Here is a 20,304-nt window from a genome sequence, read left to right as displayed (position 1 = left end):
TTTAAAAATGAGTCATACATAGTATATAGTATGTTCTCAAAAAGTGCAAAAATTTGTCATACTATAGTATGACCTCAAAATGTGCAAAAATTTGTCATACTATAGTATGACCTCAAAATGTGCAAAAATTTGTCATAGTATAGTATGACCTCAAAATGTGCAAAAATTTGTCATAATATAGTATGATGTCGAAAATATTTAAAAATGACTCACAGTATAGTATGACCTCAAAATGTGCAAAAATTTGTCATAGTATAGTATGATGTCGAAAATATTAAAAAATGAGTCATAGTATAGTATGACCTCAAAATGTACAAAAATTTGTCATAGTATAGTATGATGTGGAAAATATTTAAAAATGAGTCATACATAGTATAGTATGTTCTCAAAAAGTGCAAAAATTTGTCATACTATAGTATGACCTCAAAATGTGCAAAAATTTGTCATAGTATAGTATGACCTCAAAATGTGCAAAAATTTGTCATAATATAGTATGATGTCGAAAATATTTAAAAATGACTCACAGTATAGTATGACCTCAAAATGTGCAAAAATTTGTCATAGTATAGTATGATGTCGAAAATATGCAAAATGGGTCAATTTTGAATGATGTCAAATATTTAAAAAGTAGTCACAGTATAGTATGACCTCAAAATGTGCAAAAATTTGTCATAGTATAGTATGATGTCGAAATGTGCAAAAATTTGTCATAGTATAGTATGCTGTCGAAAATATTAAAAAATGAGTCATAGTATAGTATGATCTCAAAAAGTGCAAAAATTTGTCATAGTATAGTATGATGTTGAAAATATTTAAAAATGAGTCATAGTATAGTATGACCTCAAAATGTGCAAAAATGTGTCATAGTATATAGTATGTCGAAAATATTTAAAAATGAGTCATAGTATAGTATGATCTCAAAAAGTGCAAAAATTTGTCATACTATACCTCAAAATGTGCAAAAATTTGTCATAGTATAGTATGATGTCGAAAATATTTAAAATTGACTCACAGTATAGTATGACCTCAAAATGTGCAAAAATTTGTCATAGTATAGTATGATGTCGAAAATATTTAAAAATGACTGACAGTATAGTATGACCTCAAAATGTGCAAAAATTTGTCATAGTATAGTATGACCTCAAAATGTGCAAAAATTTGTCATAATATAGTATGATGTCGAAAATATGTAAAAATGAGTCATAGTATAGTATGACCTCAAAAATTGCAAAATTTGTCATAGTATGATGTCGAAAATATGCAAAATGGGTCAATTTTGAATGATGTCAAATATTTAAAAAGTAGTCACAGTATAGTATGATCTCAAAAAGTGCAAAAATTTGTCATAGTATAGTATGCTGTCGAAAATATTAAAAAATGAGTCATAGTATAGTATGACCTCAAAATGTGCAAAAATGTGTCATAGTATATAGTATGTCGAAAATATTAAAAAATGAGTCATAGTATAGTATGACCTCAAAATGTGCAAAAATGTGTCATAGTATATAGTATGTTGAAAATATTTAAAAATGAGTCATAGTATAGTATGATCTCAAAAAGTGCAAAAATTTGTCATAGTATATAGTATGTCGAAAATATTTAAAAATGAGTCATAGTATGATCTCAAAAAGTGCAAAAATTTGTCATACTATACCTCAAAATGTGCAAAAATTTGTCATAGTATAGTATGATGTCGAAAATATTTAAAATTGACTCACAGTATAGTATGACCTCAAAATGTGCAAAAATTTGTCATAATATAGTATGATGTCGAAAATATGTAAAAATGAGTCATAGTATAGTATGACCTCAAAAATTGCAAAATTTGTCATAGTATGATGTCGAAAATATGCAAAATGGGTCAATTTTGAATTATGTCAAATATTTAAAAAGTAGTCACAGTATAGTATGATCTCAAAAAGTGCAAAAATTTGTCATAGTATAGTATGACCTCAAAATGTGCAAAAATTTGTCATAGTATATAGTATGATGTCGAAAATATTAAAAAATGAGTCATAGTATAGTATGATCTCAAAAAGTGCAAACATTTGTCATAGTATAGTATGATGTCGAAAATATTTAAAAATGAGTCATAGTATAGTATGACCTCAAAATGTGCAAAAATTTGTCATAGTATATAGTATGATGTCGAAAATATTTAAAAATGAGTCATAGTATAGTATGATCTCAAAATGTGCAAAAATTTGTCATAGTATAGTATGATGTCGAAATGTGCAAAAATTTGTCATAGTATAGTATGCTGTCGAAAATATTTAAAAATGAGTGATAGTATAGTATGATCTCAAAAAGTGCAAAAATTTGTCATACTATAGTATGACCTCAAAATGTGCAAAAATTTGTCATAGTATAGTATGCTGTCGAAAATATTAAAAAATGAGTCATAGTATAGTATGACCTCAAAATGTGCAAAAATTTGTCATAGTATAGTATGATGTCGAAAATATTTAAAAATGACTGACAGTATAGTATGACCTCAAAATGTGCAAAAATTTGTCATAGTATATAGTATGCTGTCGAAAATATTAAAAAATGAGTCATAGTATAGTATGACCTCAAAATGTACAAAAATTTGTCATAGTATAGTATGATGTGGAAAATATTTAAAAATGAGTCATACATAGTATAGTATGTTCTCAAAAAGTGCAAAAATTTGTCATACTATAGTATGACCTCAAAATGTGCAAAAATTTGTCATAGTATAGTATGATGTCGAAAATATTTAAAAATGACTGACAGTATAGTATGACCTCAAAATGTGCAAAAATTTGTCATAGTATAGTATGACCTCAAAATGTGCAAAAATTTGTCATAGTATAGTATGACCTCAAAATGTGCAAAAATTTGTCATAGTATAGTATGACCTCAAAATGTACAAAAATTTGTCATAGTATAGTATGATGTGGAAAATATTTAAAAATATTAAATATTTTACATACTATACTATGTATAGAACATACTATACTATACATAGTATAGTATGTTCTCAAAAAGTGCAAAAATTTGTCATACTATAGTATGACCTCAAAATGTGCAAAAATTTGTCATAATATAGTATGATGTCGAAAATATTTAAAAATGACTCACAGTATAGTATGACCTCAAAATGTGCAAAAATTTGTCATAGTATAGTATGATGTCGAAAATATGCAAAATGGGTCAATTTTGAATGATGTCAAATATTTAAAAAGTAGTCACAGTATAGTATGACCTCAAAATGTGCAAAAATTTGTCATAGTATAGTATGATGTCGAAATGTGCAAAAATTTGTCATAGTATAGTATGCTGTCGAAAATATTAAAAAATGAGTCATAGTATAGTATGATCTCAAAAAGTGCAAAAATTTGTCATAGTATAGTATGCTGTCGAAAATATTAAAAAATGAGTCATAGTATAGTATGACCTCAAAATGTGCAAAAATTTGTCATAGTATAGTATGATGTTGAAAATATTTAAAAATGAGTCATAGTATAGTATGACCTCAAAATGTGCAAAAATGTGTCATAGTATATAGTATGTCGAAAATATTTAAAAATGAGTCATAGTATAGTATGATCTCAAAAAGTGCAAAAATTTGTCATACTATACCTCAAAATGTGCAAAAATTTGTCATAGTATAGTATGATGTCGAAAATATTTAAAATTGACTCACAGTATAGTATGACCTCAAAATGTGCAAAAATTTGTCATAGTATAGTATGATGTCGAAAATATTTAAAAATGACTGACAGTATAGTATGACCTCAAAATGTGCAAAAATTTGTCATAGTATAGTATGACCTCAAAATGTGCAAAAATTTGTCATAATATAGTATGATGTCGAAAATATGTAAAAATGAGTCATAGTATAGTATGACCTCAAAAATTGCAAAATTTGTCATAGTATGATGTCGAAAATATGCAAAATGGGTCAATTTTGAATGATGTCAAATATTTAAAAAGTAGTCACAGTATATAGTATGATCTCAAAAAGTGCAAAAATTTGTCATAGTATAGTATGCTGTCGAAAATATTAAAAAATGAGTCATAGTATAGTATGACCTCAAATGTGCAAAAATTTGTCATAGTATAGTATGATGTTGAAAATATTTAAAAATGAGTCATAGTATAGTATGACCTCAAAATGTGCAAAAATGTGTCATAGTATATAGTATGTCGAAAATATTTAAAAATGAGTCATAGTATAAGTATGATCTCAAAAAGTGCAAAAATTTGTCATAGTATAGTATGATGTCGAAAATATTTAAAATTGACTCACAGTATAGTATGACCTCAAAATGTGCAAAAATTTGTCATAGTATAGTATGATGTCGAAAATATTTAAAAATGACTGACAGTATAGTATGACCTCAAAATGTGCAAAAATTTGTCATAGTATAGTATGACCTCAAAATGTGCAAAAATTTGTCATAGTATATAGTATGATGTCGAAAATATTAAAAAATGAGTCATAGTATAGTATGATCTCAAAAAGTGCAAAAATTTGTCATAGTATAGTATGATGTCGAAAATATTAAAAAATGAGTCATAGTATAGTATGATCTCAAAATGTGCAAAAATTTGTCATAGTATAGTATGATGTCGAAAATATTTAAAATTGACTCACAGTATAGTATGACCTCAAAATGTGCAAAAATTTGTCATAGTATAGTATGATGTCGAAAATATTTAAAAATGACTGACAGTATAGTATGACCTCAAAATGTGCAAAAATTTTGCACATTTTTGTGCACATTTTTGATGTCAAAAATTTTGACATCAATTTTGACATCAAAATTGATGTCAAAAATTTTGACATCAATTTTGTATGATGTCGAAAATATGCAAAATGGGTCAATTTTGAATGATGTCAAATATTTAGACTAGACTTAGACTTTATTATCATTTTGCATGCACAAAGGTGTATACAGAACGAAATTTCGTTGCATTTCGGCTCAGGACAGTGTTTTGAGCTTTCAATGTTGTGAAGTTACTCCAGAATAAAATAAAATACAATATAAAATATGAATATAAATATGAAATATAAAATATATATTTTATATTATATTTGTATAATATATATTGTATATATATATATATATATATATATATATATATATATATATATATATATATATATAATATATATATATATTATTATATATAATAATATATAATATATATTTTAAATATATTTAAAAAGTAGTCACAGTATAGTATGACTTCAAAATGTGCAAAAATTTGTCATAGTATAGTATGATGTTGAAAATATTAAAAAATGAGTCATAGTATAGTATGACCTCAAAATGTGCAAAAATGAGTCATAGTATAGTATGTCAAAAATATCCAAAAATGAGTCATAAAATTTGTGTATGATGTCGAAAATGGGTCATTGTATAGTATGTGTCATTGCCGACAGTAGGTCAGGCTCGTTTCTAGTGAGTATTATTTGTGTTTTCTTTTTCCCCTGTTGTAGCTTATGCTTCTTGGAACAATTAGTAATCTAGGACAAAATTTTCTGAAGCATTTCTCTTTCCTTGCTAGTAAAGTTAAGTCCCTTTTAGTCCCCACTTGAACAATAAAACACATGCATTTAACTCGAATAGTGTATTTAATGTGACATTTACAGAAAGTGATTAAGTGTAAAGCACAACTGGCTGGTCAGGCTCACACATGTTACTGCAGGAAGTGGGTTCAACGTTGTGCTATTGCCGTTTTACATTCAGGGTAAGAGGCAGTAAAGTCTTTGTCATAGCAATGCCAAAACTCTTCTATTTTTGCTCCATAAGAGAAAATACACACAACCGAAATTTGGAGAAAAACTGTTGACAGGATATGCAGCTTTGATGTTTTCACAGCACAAAAAAAAAAGAAAAAATGGCTGAAGCTGCAACAAAATCACTTTGCAGTTGAGCCCAGCTCAACATCAGCATGTTTTTCACAATTGCAATTGAAAGTAAACATCACAGGTAGCAGTTCTAGATTGGCTGTAGCAGATTCAGAAAACAAAACAAAACTCCTATATGGCAGCACTCATCTCAAAGAATAACGCTCTTCATGTAGGAGTCTAAAGTTGAAAGGTGAAGCTAGAGTTTTAAACCAACACAATCTGAAAAACTTGAGTTCTTAGAGAGAAGGGATGGGTTTTAACTTTAAATCCTGTCCTGTGAAGCCTTTTCTGACCTCGCTTTGTTTTTCCTCCTCAGGATTCAAAGGGTTCTGAGGCAGTGTGCACACCCCCTGAAGCCTCCACTCTAAGAGAATCAGCATGTAAGTCATCTCTTCCTGTCATGTCTGCAATAATATTTTATATGACTGAAGGTGAATCACCTTAGATCAAAGTGTGATTCTTGTACAAACTGTTGTATTTACAACTCCTGCAGCTGTGAGATGCCAAACAGTTAATGTATGCACCATAAAACATTCATTTTTATTTAGTCTGAGCTCAAATCTTCAGTTTTTTAATGAAATGTTTGTTTTTGCAGACATCAGTCGAAGACGTCTCTGTCTTGTGCGACGGGACTCCCAGTGATGCAAAGTGAAGAAGGATTCTGGTTTCAGTCCCTTCTGCTCCAGGGCCTCTCTGAGACGGACCGGCGGCTCCAGGTAGTACTGCATGGAGAGATGAGGTCAGAACACTAGAAATGGGTCTTGGCTCAGAGGTGAGGAAGTCTAGACTTAAATTATATTACCAGTTGTACTTCATATTACATCCATGGAAAAAAAATGGCTGTTGTATATGTAAGAAAATGTTACTATTAACTGCAAAAACCAGGCACTTAAGAAAACTATATTTATATATTAAAGACTTAAAAATACTATTTTTTTCAACACTATGTGGGAACAATTTTATGGAAACCCATTTCTGCCACTGTTTAAAAAAACTCATTGAGATAATTAAAATAATGAGATACATATAATCTAGATAATATCTCGAGATAAAGAGATGAAATCTAGAAAAGAAAACCTTTTCTAGATTTTATCTCGAGATAAAGAGATGAAATCTAGAAAAGAAAACCTTTTCTAGATTTTATCTCGAGATAAAGAGATGAAATCTAGAAAAGAAAACCTTTTCTAGATTTTATCTCGAGATAAAATCTAGAAAAGAAAACATTTTCTAGATTTCATCTCTTTATTCTTGTCTAGATTTTATCTCGAGATAAAGAGATGAAATCTAGACAAGAAAACCTTTTCTAGATTTCATCTCTATCTCGAGATAAAATCTAGAAAAGAAAACCTTTTCTAGATTTTATCTCGAGATAAAATCTAGAAAAGGTTTTCTTTTCTAGATTTCATCTCGAGATAAAGAGATGAAATCTAGAAAAGGTTTTCTTTTCTAGATTTCATCTCGAGATAAAATCTAGAAAAGATTATGGAGGAAGGACTTGAGTTTAAGAAGATAGAAATCTATGGTTTCATACTAAACACTGGTCAGTTATTAGAGGGTTCCCAGATAATGTTGAAAGAAATAGTATTTTTAAGTTAAATAATATCTAAATATTGTTTTCTTTCTCAGTGTCGTATGAGGTAGAACTGGTTACATAATTTAAGTCTAGACTTCCTCGCCTCTGAGCAAAGACCAATTTTTACCATCCTAACAAATGGTTGACATTTAATTTACACTGTATAAAGGCAGGCTGCTTCTATTTTAACTTAAGACATTACATGTAGTGACTGCTGCTGACTCTTTTCTAACATCCTACCTCATAGGCGAGGGCGAAGGTCCCCCAGTGTACGGCTACAGACTGTTTGGCCTGAAGGTCCTGATGAATCTGAACAGCCTCTTCTGGATCCACATGCTGTCCCTTCATCACATCCCTGAGAACCCAACAGGAAATGACAGAAGTCCTGCTTAATGATTATTAAAATGCTGAAACTGAACATTAAGATATTTTTGTATGCATGTGTATGAAAGGAGACCTTAAACCGAGTACCACTGGCTACACATTGGTATACTTAGCAAGTGTTGGACTACGCTACTGCACTAAAATATGAACCTGTTTCAGTGAATTTGTCGGCTTCTGCACATATTAAATAACTTCATATGAAACACATAAGTATGCCCCAGAAGTGTGTGCCTCTCTACCTGGGCAGGTTTGCTCCAATAGGGATCGCTGCGAGGTTGAATGGCCCAAAGCGGCGTCCGATCTCCTGGTAGGACCGACAGTAGCCTGTGTCGCCGGCGAAGAAGAATCTATGGTTGGGACCCAAAACAGACCAGCTACTCCATAAAGACTGAAAAGATATAAAAAGTTAAATGGTTACAATTCTGACAGTTTTAGTGCAGCAGAAAATTAAAGAAAGATTTTCATGGAGAGAAGGAGTTTTGCCCCTTTTTGTTTAATCTTTCTTCTCCATTTAAAAATGTTGGGCTGCAGACTTCAATAAATTGCTGCTATCACAGAATACATTTATGCTCACTTGCTCAACGATAACATTGCAGCACTTAGATTATCAGTGCTGTTTATAAAACCAAACTGATAGCAGTCCCCACACACTACAACACAGGTGTCAAACTCCAGTCCTCGAGGGCCGGTGTCCTGCAACTTTTAGATGTGCCTCTGCTGCACCACACCTGAATAGAATAATTAGGTCATTAGCAGGACTCTGGTGAACTTACCTACACAAGGAGGAGGTAATTAAGCCATTTCATTCCAGTGTTTTGTACCTGTGGTACATCTAAAAACTGCAGGACACCGGCCCTCGAGGACTGGAGTTTGACACCCCTGCACTGCAACATTTACTATCGAGTACCCGGTTATCATGCCACGCTGTCCCGTTGCTCCAGTGGGTGTGCAGACAAACGTGACATGTCGTGACCCGGGATGCAGTTTTCCTCCCACCAGTCCAGCTCCATCACGTTCTCAGCCCATCTTGGCCAGCCAGTCCATCAAACCCAGGGGTACGAACCTGTTAAAACATGCATCATATTTCACAGGAACACTGGAAGGTGTGTGTGTGGGGAACGATTTGGGACACATACCAGCGTAGCTCCCCTCCAAAGCGTGCATTAAGGCTGGCAACAGATCCAGCATCCAGATGGTCGTAATGAGAGTGGCTGATGAGGACGGCGTCTGTTTGTAGGAGAGGACTGAGCTGAAGAAAGCCAGGTTTGATTCAAAGGATTCTGTCTGTCCACAAAGTAAAAGCGAGAACATGAAAGATCTTCGAACCTGTTCCACTGTGCAGGGGGGTCCTCTGTATCGTTTGGGCCCCATGAACTGAAGAAATGATGCTCTCTGGCTGAAAATGGGGTCGGTCAGGATGTTGACCAGAACTGTAGCGTGGCCCAGCCAGGTGACCCTCATACCTGCAGGAGTCCAACGCTTCTGGATTCTGGACAAAGTAGGGCTCCAATACTGGGAGTTCACTGTCCAGGACCTGTGGGGAGAGCAGGGAGGACAGGAGAAACAGACTGACTTAAAAAAAAATAAAGTAATATATATATATATTATTTTAAACACGCTCATCTTTCAACCTATATAATTTTGTATTTGTAAGTGTTTACTGCTCAACACTAGAGAGTCTGCTAAGAAAACTTCCAGAGGACAACGACCTTGCAGCTAAAAGGTCTTAAAGTTTTGCCTCAGTTGAATACAAATGGATGTCACACTTTTCAGATTTTTTGTGCTCATAAGTTATCAGCTAAAGTCCAATAAATAGACAATATACAAACAACTGGTACAAATAAAGAATTCAATGTTTTTGTTGTTATGCTGCGTGAAAGCAGTTTTTCAGGCCAGATAATCCCTCAGTGAGCAGTAAAGTTTCCAGAAGCAGCTATAAATTACAGCATGTTAACTCAGGGCTGTGGAAGATGAGCTTGTGATACAGCAGAGCGATAAGCAGAGTCCATAAATGTGAGCACTGCAGACTTGGTTCTTCTTTCTCTAGTCCACTAATAAAACTGTTATTTTTTAAAAGTATCTGAATTATCTACAGTAAAATAAAGTGACTTGCAGGTTTTAACATCCAAGTGGTTTCCTACCTCTTTGCTTGTTGCCACACTGCTGTGATTTTTATCCAGCACCAGAAATCTGAACAGCATAGAAGAGGAAGGAAAGCGCCATGTTGGCCAGGGGTTTGCCCAGCGACCATGTTTGCCCCGACAAGACTTCGTCACCTCCTCCTGCATTCAAAAATAAAACACACCTGAGATACAGCGTGACATTTGAACTCTAAAGAGACTTGAATGTTAGGCGTTGGTGAGGAGGAGGGTCGTTACCTCCACTCTGTAGTCCAGACGGAAACTCTTACAGGCGCCCAAGAAAGACCAGCAAGCGCCAGGACCGTCTCTTAAAAGTGTTTCAGCTGAGGGATCGGGCTACCAGCAGTGCAGAGCTTGCTCAGGAATGGCAGCAGGCAGGTGTGAGTGCATCTGCACACACTGTGAGGCGGAGACTCTTGGAGCAAGGCCTGTTCTCAAAGAAAAACATCAGGGACAGACTGATATTCTGCAAAAGGTACAGGGAGAGGACTGGGGTCATTTTCTCTGATGAATCCCCTTTCCGACTGTTTGGGACATCTGGAAAACAGCTTGTTCAGAGAAGACGAGGTGAGCGCTACCACCAGTCTTGTCTCATGCCAACTGTAAAGCATCCTGAAAACATCCATGTGTGGGTTGCTTCTCAGCCAAGGGAGTCGGCTCTCACAGTCTGGCCTAAAAACACAGCCATGAATAAAGAATGGTACCAGAATGTCCTCCGAGAGCAACTTCTCCCAACCGTCCAAGAGCAGTTTGGTGATGAACAATGCCTTTTCCAGCATGATGGAGCACCTTACCATAAAGCAACTAACTGGCTCAGGGAACAAAACAGAGATTTTGGGTCCATGGCCTGGAAACTCCCCAGATCTTAATCCCATTGAAAACTTGTGGTCAATCATCAAGAGACGGGTGGACAAACAAAAACTTAGGAATTCTGACAAAATGCAAGCATTGATTGTGCAAGAATGGACTGATATCAGTCAGGATTTGGTCCAGAAGTTGATTGAGAGCATGCCAGGGAGAACTGCAGAGGTCCTGAAGACGAGGGGTCAACACTGCAAATACTGACTTGCTGCATTAACTCATTATAACTGTCAATAAAAGCTTTTGTTACTCATATGATTGCATTTGTATTTCTGTATGTGATGAAAACATCTGATGTACACACATGAAAACCAGAGGGCAGCAGATCATGTGAAAATATAATATTTGTGTCATTCTCAAAACTTTTGGCCATGACTGTATAGTATGACCTCAAAATGTGCAATATATATATATATATATATATATATATATATATATATATATATATATATATATATATATATATATATATATAAGTATGAGCTCGCTATGATGTTAAAAGTGGGCTATATAATGTGTGTGACGTATAACGTATATAATGTGCAATAATTACACTTATTGTACAATTATACAGATGGAATATTAAGATATTAAAAATTAGATTGAAATCTCTTATGTGTCTGAAAGCTTTAGTGGTTTAACAGCAACAAAAGTGAGTTTGTCTTTCAGGCGTCAGAAAATCGGTTTTCAAAAATGGCGCTCCTTCTGTTTCTCTGCTGCTCCTCAACCCAAATGGCTCAGCCTTCAACAGAGGAGCAGAGAGAAAGAAACTCAACTTTCACATTATTTATTTATCAATAAGAAAATATCAACACAAGACGGCTGCTTCACATTTTAGCAATACATTAGCACACACAATGTTCACAACTTACGCCACAATCTGGAACCAACATAAGAAATGTTAAACAACTTAGTACTTTATAAGTATTTTTAACAACATTATAGTATGTAAAAAATTAGGTCAACTTACACATTATTTGCATATGGCTGGTTTTTACAGCCGATACTAGTCAGTATTAAAAAAACCTGCAGATTCAACATTGAAAATGTAATTTTTCTCCTGTCAGGTTTAAGTTCAACCCTCAGCAGCTGTTTTCAAGCCGCAGCTGGAGGCTGAGCAGACTCAGACAGTAAGAGGAGGAAGGCCTTTTCCTGCTGCCACTGCCCTGCTTTGGAGCCGCCATCTTCTCTGGATGGAGACGGATGAAGCCAAATCAGCCGTTAAACTCCATGTTTCTCAGTCGATGCTTGTAAAAGACTGAAAACGTCTCACTCAGCACAGATTTGCACGTTTGTTTCTCCCCTATCTGCCCACAGGAAGCAGGAAGTTAAATAGTTTGGCTGCATTTCAGTGTTTAATCAAGAATTTCACATTTTTTAAACATGTAAAACAGATGAGACAAGAACTTGAAGAAGTGCCAAATGTTGTCCTATTTATGATTTTAATTCAAAGTTGGATCAGGGAAATGATGTAAGGGATTTTTATTTATTTATTAGCATTTTTGAAATATCCTATGTTGTGAAGCATAAATTGTTTTCTGTCTTATTAAACAGGGACAAAGATAAAACCTGCAAATCATATCCAGATTCTCCAGCTGCTACTGATGATGATCTTTACTTAGAAAATGTTTTTTTTCCTTCAAACGGATCACTTAGTTTAAAAATAAACATGCACTTTTAAATATGCCAGATTTTCATGTATTTTTGTCGTGTTTTTGTCCAAATAAAGAGTCACTGTTACGTTTTTGCTTTCATTTCTTTCTTCTATTCTAAATATCATAAAGTTGAGTTTACATTAAACTTTTAGTGATTTAATTAAATGCTGCAGGCTAAATTTATAGATTCATCTCCATTATTTGATTAAAAGTCTAAAGTCAACATCCTGCCACAACCCTGATTGGATTAAAATGGTTGATTTCCTGACTTTTAGGGATAATTAGTTGTTTAGGAAGGATGAAAGAGGAAAAAATTATACAATTAGTAAAGAAATTAGAAAACAAAGGAAAAAGAACGATCTGGTTCTGCAGCGGCCATCTTAAATCCTCCACCCTGTTTTTTCTTTTTTGCAACTATGATACTTAAAAATTCAACCAATTCCAGTAAACCAAGACATTTCACTAAATTTAACATTCATTTCAGTGCTTCACATTAAAAGTTTAGGTCTAACTTTCAACCACAGATTGCCAATTTTATAGCTCTAAAGATTTTCTTAAAATATGATTTAGCAGTAATTAAAGGGGACGAGCCTTTATGGGGCATTTTATGCCTCTACCAAATGAAAACATTATCCATCCGTCTCCCCCGGTGTTAAACCTCTAATAAAAACACTTTAAATGTAAACAGTTTGTGCGCTCACTCCTCAGCTGGCCCAGTCGTCCAGGACGGGCAGGAACGGTAAGTCTGTGCTGCCCAGGTAGGTTCTGCCTCTGTGCTGGAAGACGTCGCTGATGGCCCACGTTAGGCGTCCCTCAGGGTCATGGAGCGACCCTACGATTTGCCCGTCCGATCCCAGCTCCAGGACCAGAGCGTAGCGCGGCAGCAGGAGGCTGTAGCAGCTCAGAGGAACCAGCTGCACCGACACAAACCAGGAAACCACCAACATGTTTAACATACTTTAAAATATCACTATGCAGACACAAATAAGTTCTCCAAACCTGGAAAATACTGAAATTTAACTCCAGATTGCTCCCAACTGTATAGATTATACTTAATGTACAAACTACAGTTTTAATCTGTGGTTATTTCCAGTTTAAATTGTTCAAAATATCAAGAATAAAATAGCATGCCGTTACTTACTAAAGAATAACATCTAATTTTAACAGAAAACCTCCAACCTTGGCCAGGAGGCGTTTCACCACTGGGTACGGAGCGATCATGTCCAGGAAGGGTGGCAGAAGCTTCTGGAAGCGCGTCGTCGTCATGCCAACCAGGAAAGTTCCGTGGTCGCTAAGGCGGATGTTGTCAGGGTAACCGATCATGTTGTCCAGAATGATCTCCTTACTTCCTGCCTTCGGGCCTTTCAGCCAATACCTGAGAAGGAATTTTTTTTACTAAGAATAATATTTAGAGCCACATATCACTTTCACCAGTGGGGGGCACACTTCCGCTAAGCCGCCAATAGTATTTTTGCTAACCTTGAAAACAATTAGTGAACTTGTCGTCCTCTAAATTATTTTCTCCAGATAAATTCTAAAGTTTACTTGGCTGTTTTGTAAAGTTCAACATCTGTGTCAACAGCAGGGTTAGCAAAACAAAACAACGATAAAACTTCAGTCAGAATCACAACCGAAAATCCAGGTGTGTAATAGCAAAAATTACAAGTTTTTGATGTAAGATCAACATAGTTTAATTTCGCATGTTAGCATTAGCTTTTGCTAAATACTATGTTGTTTTAGCAGCACATTAGCGGAACTAGCTTTAGCTTTGGCGGAACTAGCTTTAGGGTTAGTGCGACTATCTTTAGTTAGCAGTGCCTACCACTGGTTTTCCATATGAAACACCTCGTGACAACGGGTGTAAATACTCGACTGTACCTCAGTATGCGTCCGATGCTGGTCTCAGCCAGCAGCAGGAAGTTCTCCTCAGGCGACAACGCGATTCCATTGGGCATGTAGAGGGAGTCCAGCAGCACCGTGACCTTTTTATTCACAGGGTTGTAGGAGAGAAGGCGGCCGAGGCTGTTCAACTCGATCACCTGAAGCATCAAAGAAAACAGCAGCTTCATCTCATCGGCCAACCATCAACTAAACCTGAAAAAAGCAACAATATAGTAAATCTACAACCAAACAATTGGTTGAGAGTATAAAGCTAGCTTAATCCATCACTGGTATATTTAAACAAAAAATAAAAACGATTTAAAGAAGCAATGTTTTTAGCCTGGTGGAGGCAATTTAAGCCTGGTGGCCTGCCAGGCTGATGATACTCTGGGAGAAACACTGCAAACTCAAACTCTGTGAAAACAATCTTGGTCAGTGAAGCTGATTTAGGTTCTCTATGATTATTTTGGTCCTGAACATATAAAACAATCCGTATTTTCTAGACTCAAATTTACAGATGATTCAACACTTTTTCCAAACGTTCCTAACCAGAGATGGACAGTAAATACTTACATTTACTTGAGTTACATTTTGGAAACAATGTACTTTTAGGAGTAATTTTACTGTGAAGTATTTCTACTCTTACTCTCGAGTAAAATTCTGGATTGATCATTTGTTCAATGACATGAGTAGCATTTTTACCAAATAAGTTTTTACTCTTACTTGAGTACAATTTGTGGATTGGTGGCTCTCTTCCTAACTTATAATTAATGGATGTTTCCAGCTAAAGCCTGAGAGTGGTTTATGTTTGTGAAACGCCGCTTCATCAATTCTCAACAATCAGTTATTTATGCATAAATATCCCTCTTGTAAATTCAGGAACTTAAGTTTAAAACAGTGAAAATACTAAAACAAGGTTTCCTGAAAACCCACTTGCCTCCAGTCTGACGTGTCTGCGGCCCCAGCGGCTGGACGAGTCGGTGAAATAAATAATCCCCGTTTGGGAGGAGACCTCCAGGCCGTTCAGGAAGGCGAAGGGAACACCATCAGCACCTGGTGACAGAGCAACGTTCTCCTCATTCGTCTGCATTTGTAAAAACCAGCTGAAGCTGTTGGACCGTACCGTCTGAGCTGGCCACCAGCAGAGTCTTGCCTCCAGTTTCAGGGTCGACGCTGTAAAGACCGAAGTAAGAGTCGGCAACGACCAGCTGACCGTGGCGGTCCAGGCGAACGCCGTGAGGACGGCCGCAGACCGGCTCGTAGTCAGTGCTGCTGCCTGGAAACATCCAACAGACATCCTGGTAGTTTAAACCACCTTACTGAACTACTATAGCAACAGGATGTAAACATGTTTAAGAAAGGCAGGATAATAAGATGATAGAGATTATGTTTTGCTTACAGGTTACTTTCTTGGTACCAGCAGCGGCACTACGAGGCGACTAACGCCCTTCAGCTTTTACCTCTAATACATGGACATGAATCACAGAAGCTGATGGAAACCATTAAATGGACTAATTAGAATAAAACTCCTTGAAAGTATTTTTGTTTTCCAGGCACATTGTGTCATTTTAGAAAACAATCAAGTAACTATGGTAACTTTGGTTCCAAAAAAACACTTCATCACATATGACTTAAAAGAAATTTGACTTTGTAATTTAACGCCTTAAAATTGGGCCTCTGTCTCTTTAAGAAGCTCTTTCTGAAACTCCGCCTTCAGGAAGTCATCACAACATGGCTCCTCTATTAACCCTTTAACAACATTTTTACCAGCGTTGCACTAAGTAGCTCCTATGATGAGCTCAGTCTGAAGGAGCTGAGTGGGGGAGGAGCTGTGTCTTGAAGGCGGGGCTATGTCCAGTCAGGCATTTTGCACAGTTGAATGGTTGCCATGGAGATTAAATGATTTCTTAAACAAAGTATCCGAACCGCATTCGGGCAGATCCTGTCCCATGTGTGTGATGAGAACCAGGCTGTCATCTGGGCCGATTCTCCACAGCTTCCCGTCCACCGTCCCCGTATAAACGTTACCTGAAATAAAAAACGGACAAGAAATTAAAACTTTTACAACTTTCACTTCAGTTTATCAAAACAAAAACTCAGCGTTGCTCCTAAAATCAGTTTAAAGGTAAAGTGATCGGGAAGTAGTGACATCTAGTGGTGAAAACAAATTACTGCAATAAAATTAATAATCCTAATTGCTTCTAATAAAGAAAATAGTTAAAAACAGGGAGTCAATGTGTCTTATATGTGAAGGATGTAGCTTTAATGAAGGAAAAGAGTCACCATGAGCATCAGCAGCAAAGGATTCTGGTCCGTGTAGTTTTCCAGTGAACAGCCTGCGGCCCCTCTGCAGGCGGGTGTTAACAGCAAGTGGCCCTTCGAGGGCCAGAGGAGGCCCTTTCAGACTGAACACACACAGTTAGCAACGTTAATCAAATAAATTCAACACTAAATTATAACGTTGAACCTTACATGTACGGTTTGGGATCTATGGGAGACGGCAGGAGGTAAATGCCGACCGCCACGGCCAGCAGCGCTGCTAGCAAAGATCGTCTCTGCAGCCTGAAGAAGAATGGGAGGAAAACACAAACTGGTAAATAAATCAGTTGTTCCATGTTTAACAGGGACGCTCCTAACGCTGCTCAGTACAATAGCTTTAATTTTTCCCTTATGAAAAATTGCGTGATAAATATCAATACATAAAACATCTGATTGAATGTGCAGTTTATAGAAAATATACAGAAGTCTGATCCAAAACAGCATTCTGGGAGATGTGGACAGAGGAAAGCATTTAACCGCTCAATCTCTCCTGGCTAGCTAAGCTAAGTTGGTGGAATGAACTGACTCACTCACTCTGGTTACCTAGCAACTCATTCATTCTTTGGTTACCTAGCAACAACCTGTTGAGTTATGCCCAGCAGCAGTTTAAGGTTTTGCTTCAGGACTGCTTAAAAATAAAAAATGACGAGTCGTAAAAACAATATCCACCGAAACGTTTATATCTAGAATAAAGCTGTGAAAATAAGTTAAACTCTACTGTAATAACTGGGGGAAAAGAAATCTTGTGCCATGCTTGCTGAAGTGACCTTTGACCTTACACATGGGGAGGAGGAATCAGGCTGCAGGTCAGTTACACAACAAGAACCAGAGGCAGAAGAAAACTGGAGCTGATTAGTCTGAATTAAACTCAAACATTTTTAACCAACTTTACAAGCTAAATGCTAATATTTTATTAGCTAAAAATGGAGATTAAACAAAAAGCAAACAGGACAGGTCCAGGGTGAACTATCTAAAAATTAGGATTATTATTATAAACTCTTATCTTAAAAAAATCTTACAGTTATGGTTTTTATTTTGTACTTGATGTTTTAATTATAAATACCTTTAAGTTATTCTTCTCTAATGTAGTGGCTTGCAAGTGACTTCCTGGTACAATAAAATCCTACACTCAAAGTCCCTATAAAAAATAATAAGTAATTCTATGTAACTTTTTTTAACTGGGTAAAACTTTTTTAAAAAGCTATTTTTAAAATTTAGATTAAAATAGATTAAAATTTAGATTAAAATAGTAACTGATACTCTTAGAAGTCAAATTACATAAGATTAATTTTAATTTAATAGTTCTGTAAGAAAAAAGTACAAAAGGCTGAAAAAAACTTAATGTATTTTTAAAAAATGTTTTCTGTCCTTTTATGCTCCTCATCTGGACCCAAATCTGGTCCAGTTTAAAAACTTGTTTCACTTAAGATGCACAAGATTTATACTGTGTTGGAGTTAACATTGTAGACTAAATTATTATTTTACCAAATCTATACAAAAATCTGAGGAAAATATATTAATCTAAAATTTATTAAAATACTAAAACTAATGGAATTTTTTAATCTAATATGCATTTATGAAAACAAGAAAATGGAGTTGAGATTTACTTTTGTTATTCACTTTTGGAAATTAAATCCGGATTAACACAAATCATTTAAATCTAAAGATTAGTTTTCAGCTGTTTGGCTCAACAACTGTAAATTTAAATATTACACTTAGAAATAAAATAATCTATTATTTAACTCACTTATTTTATGACCCACCTTACAAAGATAAAAACTCCCGGAAACTTTGAACGCAACAGTTTAAACAGGTGGGAGACTTGATTAGCGCTGCGTGTTTTTAAAAATTCCCCACAAAGTAAAAAGTTTACATTTTTGTCTGAGTTTTGTAAAGTGAAATCTAAAAACTTACATTCCTTGGCGTGAAGTCGGTCTTTTTTCTGCCTGCTGTTCCGACCTAGAGACGCTACATGGTTATGTAGACTTAGCAGAAAATCAAGCTAACCGGAAAGAAGACGCGCTTTTCCGGCCTGGGGCGTCAAAATAAAAGCACTACAAGGCGCATTGTAATATATAAATTTCTTACTGTTTGGCTTTTTTAAATGTACATTTGTGGAGGGGGTTTCTTTAAAAATTATTTTTCCAAAGAAAGCTGCATTTTTAAACTACTTAAAAAGTATAGTTAACACTTAAATTTCTTCCGTTTATGTTTTGTTTTTTTGCCATGTTTGAGATTCTCAAACTTCTAAAAATAAGAAAATGCAGCTTTAAGATGATGATTTCATTTGATAAAATAAAAGCAGAGTTATTTTTCAATTTAAGAAAGGAGTTAAATTTTTACACAGGACTGGGTTGTTCTGGAGAAAATACATTTTAAAACTATTTTAAACTGTTGGAAAGCACAGTTTAAAGCAAGTTTCATGAACTGGTATTTCAGTTCTTAAAATACAATTAAAAAACTGGAATTTAAACCAGTTCTGACTAGTTGAGATTTGGTTTCGATCAAGCAACACTGATTTTAATATCCAACATGGCTGCCACTTATATTAAATCCAATGAAAGCTGCATTTTTAACCACTAAACTGAATTAGTTGAAGAAAAATAGCTAATGCAATAAAATTAGTTTTTTTAATGGGAATTTTACACTAGTATGCGTAAATAGTTTCACTTTATAGTTTCAGGGTAAAACATTTGAAAGCCTTTTAGGTGTCAAAACTGAATAATGGGATTATCTTTTAAAGAAAAAAAGTCAAACTAACCTCATAAATGGTGGGACTTTGTTTTGGCAGCCTTGTTGGTTTGAGTTTTGTCAGCTTCACGTGTGTGAGGGTCCAGAGTTTGGCAGTGAGGAGGAGGAGGAGTCTGTGTTTTTGTCTGGCTTGTTATCGGAGTCGGGGTCAAATGGAGGACAGAAGGAGGAGCTGCTGCTGCAAACAGGCGTCCAGCCAACAGCCTGACGGCTCAACAGGCAAAAACTACAACCGAGGACAAAAGCAAACTGCTGGGTTTTATGAAACACAATATGACATTTTACAGCAATCAAGTTACTAACAAAAACTTCAAATATTTAAATTCAGAATAAAGACAAACCAAAATAATCTTTATAAAACATAAGAGTTTTCTTTTCAGACAATTTATGGAGCTAAATTGGGGCCATAATGTTTACTCAAAATAATTTTCTTTGAAACTGAAAAGAAAAGTAAATGAAAAGATTCGAAAATGAAAACATTATTTTAAAACATTGAATCTGAAAAGTTTTGAACTTTAATTTTTTTTTGTTTAAAATACATACGGATTAACTTAAATAAATTTTTCAGTTTCAAAATATTTTTTGTTTTAAAAACAAGTTTTGATCAATTTGATGGCCCCAATTTAGCTCCATAAGAATTAACTTAGCCATAAAAAAAGTTATTGTTGACAACAATAATGTTCCTTAACTTTTCAGCAACAATAACTTCCCTTAAACATTTATCACATCATTGACCTAATCCATAAATAGAGTTTGAATAACCATAATTGCCTAATATTTTATATTAAATTTAAAAAAAAATCATCCAAATCCTAAATCAGAGAAGCATCTTCTAAAGGCACAATGTTCAAC

The 20,304-nt window shown here is 34.9% G+C and overlaps 3 protein-coding genes across 5 annotated transcripts in view; 1 reads left to right on the top strand and 2 right to left on the bottom strand.

The window, feature by feature from the left end:
* gnsa (glucosamine (N-acetyl)-6-sulfatase a) overlaps window positions 1-8,054 on the top strand; it is a 29,335-nt gene extending 21,281 nt beyond the window's left edge. Inside the window, exons 14-16 of the mRNA XM_088003020.1 lie at window positions 6,204-6,267; window positions 6,483-6,603; window positions 7,708-8,054. Coding sequence (XP_087859146.1) covers window positions 6,204-6,255 — 52 coding nt within the window. The 3' untranslated portion in view covers window positions 6,256-6,267; window positions 6,483-6,603; window positions 7,708-8,054. The remainder of the gene's footprint in view (window positions 1-6,203; window positions 6,268-6,482; window positions 6,604-7,707) is intronic.
* On the bottom strand, window positions 5,590-10,764 carry LOC106924678 (N-acyl-phosphatidylethanolamine-hydrolyzing phospholipase D). Its single transcript, XM_088003541.1, is given in 14 exon segments — window positions 5,590-6,513; window positions 6,515-6,609; window positions 7,701-7,815; window positions 8,084-8,232; window positions 8,752-8,789; window positions 8,792-8,809; window positions 8,812-8,864; window positions 8,866-8,907; window positions 8,981-9,093; window positions 9,171-9,312; window positions 9,314-9,378; window positions 9,986-10,126; window positions 10,223-10,321; window positions 10,690-10,764. Coding segments are annotated over 14 exon segments (1,173 nt in total). The 3' UTR covers window positions 5,590-6,485.
* On the bottom strand, window positions 10,261-20,174 carry LOC106924665 (adipocyte plasma membrane-associated protein). 3 transcript variants are annotated; one of them, XM_088003024.1, is made up of 10 exons: window positions 19,463-20,174; window positions 16,855-16,944; window positions 16,666-16,787; window positions 16,309-16,410; window positions 15,506-15,658; window positions 15,320-15,435; window positions 14,380-14,540; window positions 13,681-13,876; window positions 13,203-13,415; window positions 10,261-10,413 (listed from the first exon to the last, which is right to left on the bottom strand). In XM_088003024.1, exons 1-9 carry the CDS (start codon window positions 19,465-19,467, stop codon window positions 13,206-13,208), a joined length of 1,155 nt encoding a protein of 384 aa, XP_087859150.1. In that variant the 5' UTR covers window positions 19,468-20,174; the 3' UTR covers window positions 10,261-10,413; window positions 13,203-13,205. The 3 variants fall into 3 exon arrangements, with proteins under 3 accessions (XP_087859150.1, XP_014853972.2, XP_014853974.2); XM_014998486.2 differs by lacking the exon at window positions 10,261-10,413 and having other exon boundaries at window positions 11,618-13,415; XM_014998488.2 differs by lacking the exons at window positions 10,261-10,413; window positions 19,463-20,174 and adding an exon at window positions 18,616-19,010 and having other exon boundaries at window positions 11,618-13,415.
* Window positions 20,175-20,304: the final 130 nt, after the last annotated feature.

This window comes from Poecilia mexicana, unplaced genomic scaffold, assembly GCF_051168715.1.
Source record: "Poecilia mexicana isolate PSO_F unplaced genomic scaffold, ASM5116871v1 scaffold_23, whole genome shotgun sequence".
Taxonomy (NCBI): Eukaryota; Metazoa; Chordata; class Actinopteri; order Cyprinodontiformes; family Poeciliidae; genus Poecilia; species Poecilia mexicana.
This window is presented reverse-complemented; position numbering and strand designations above follow the sequence as displayed.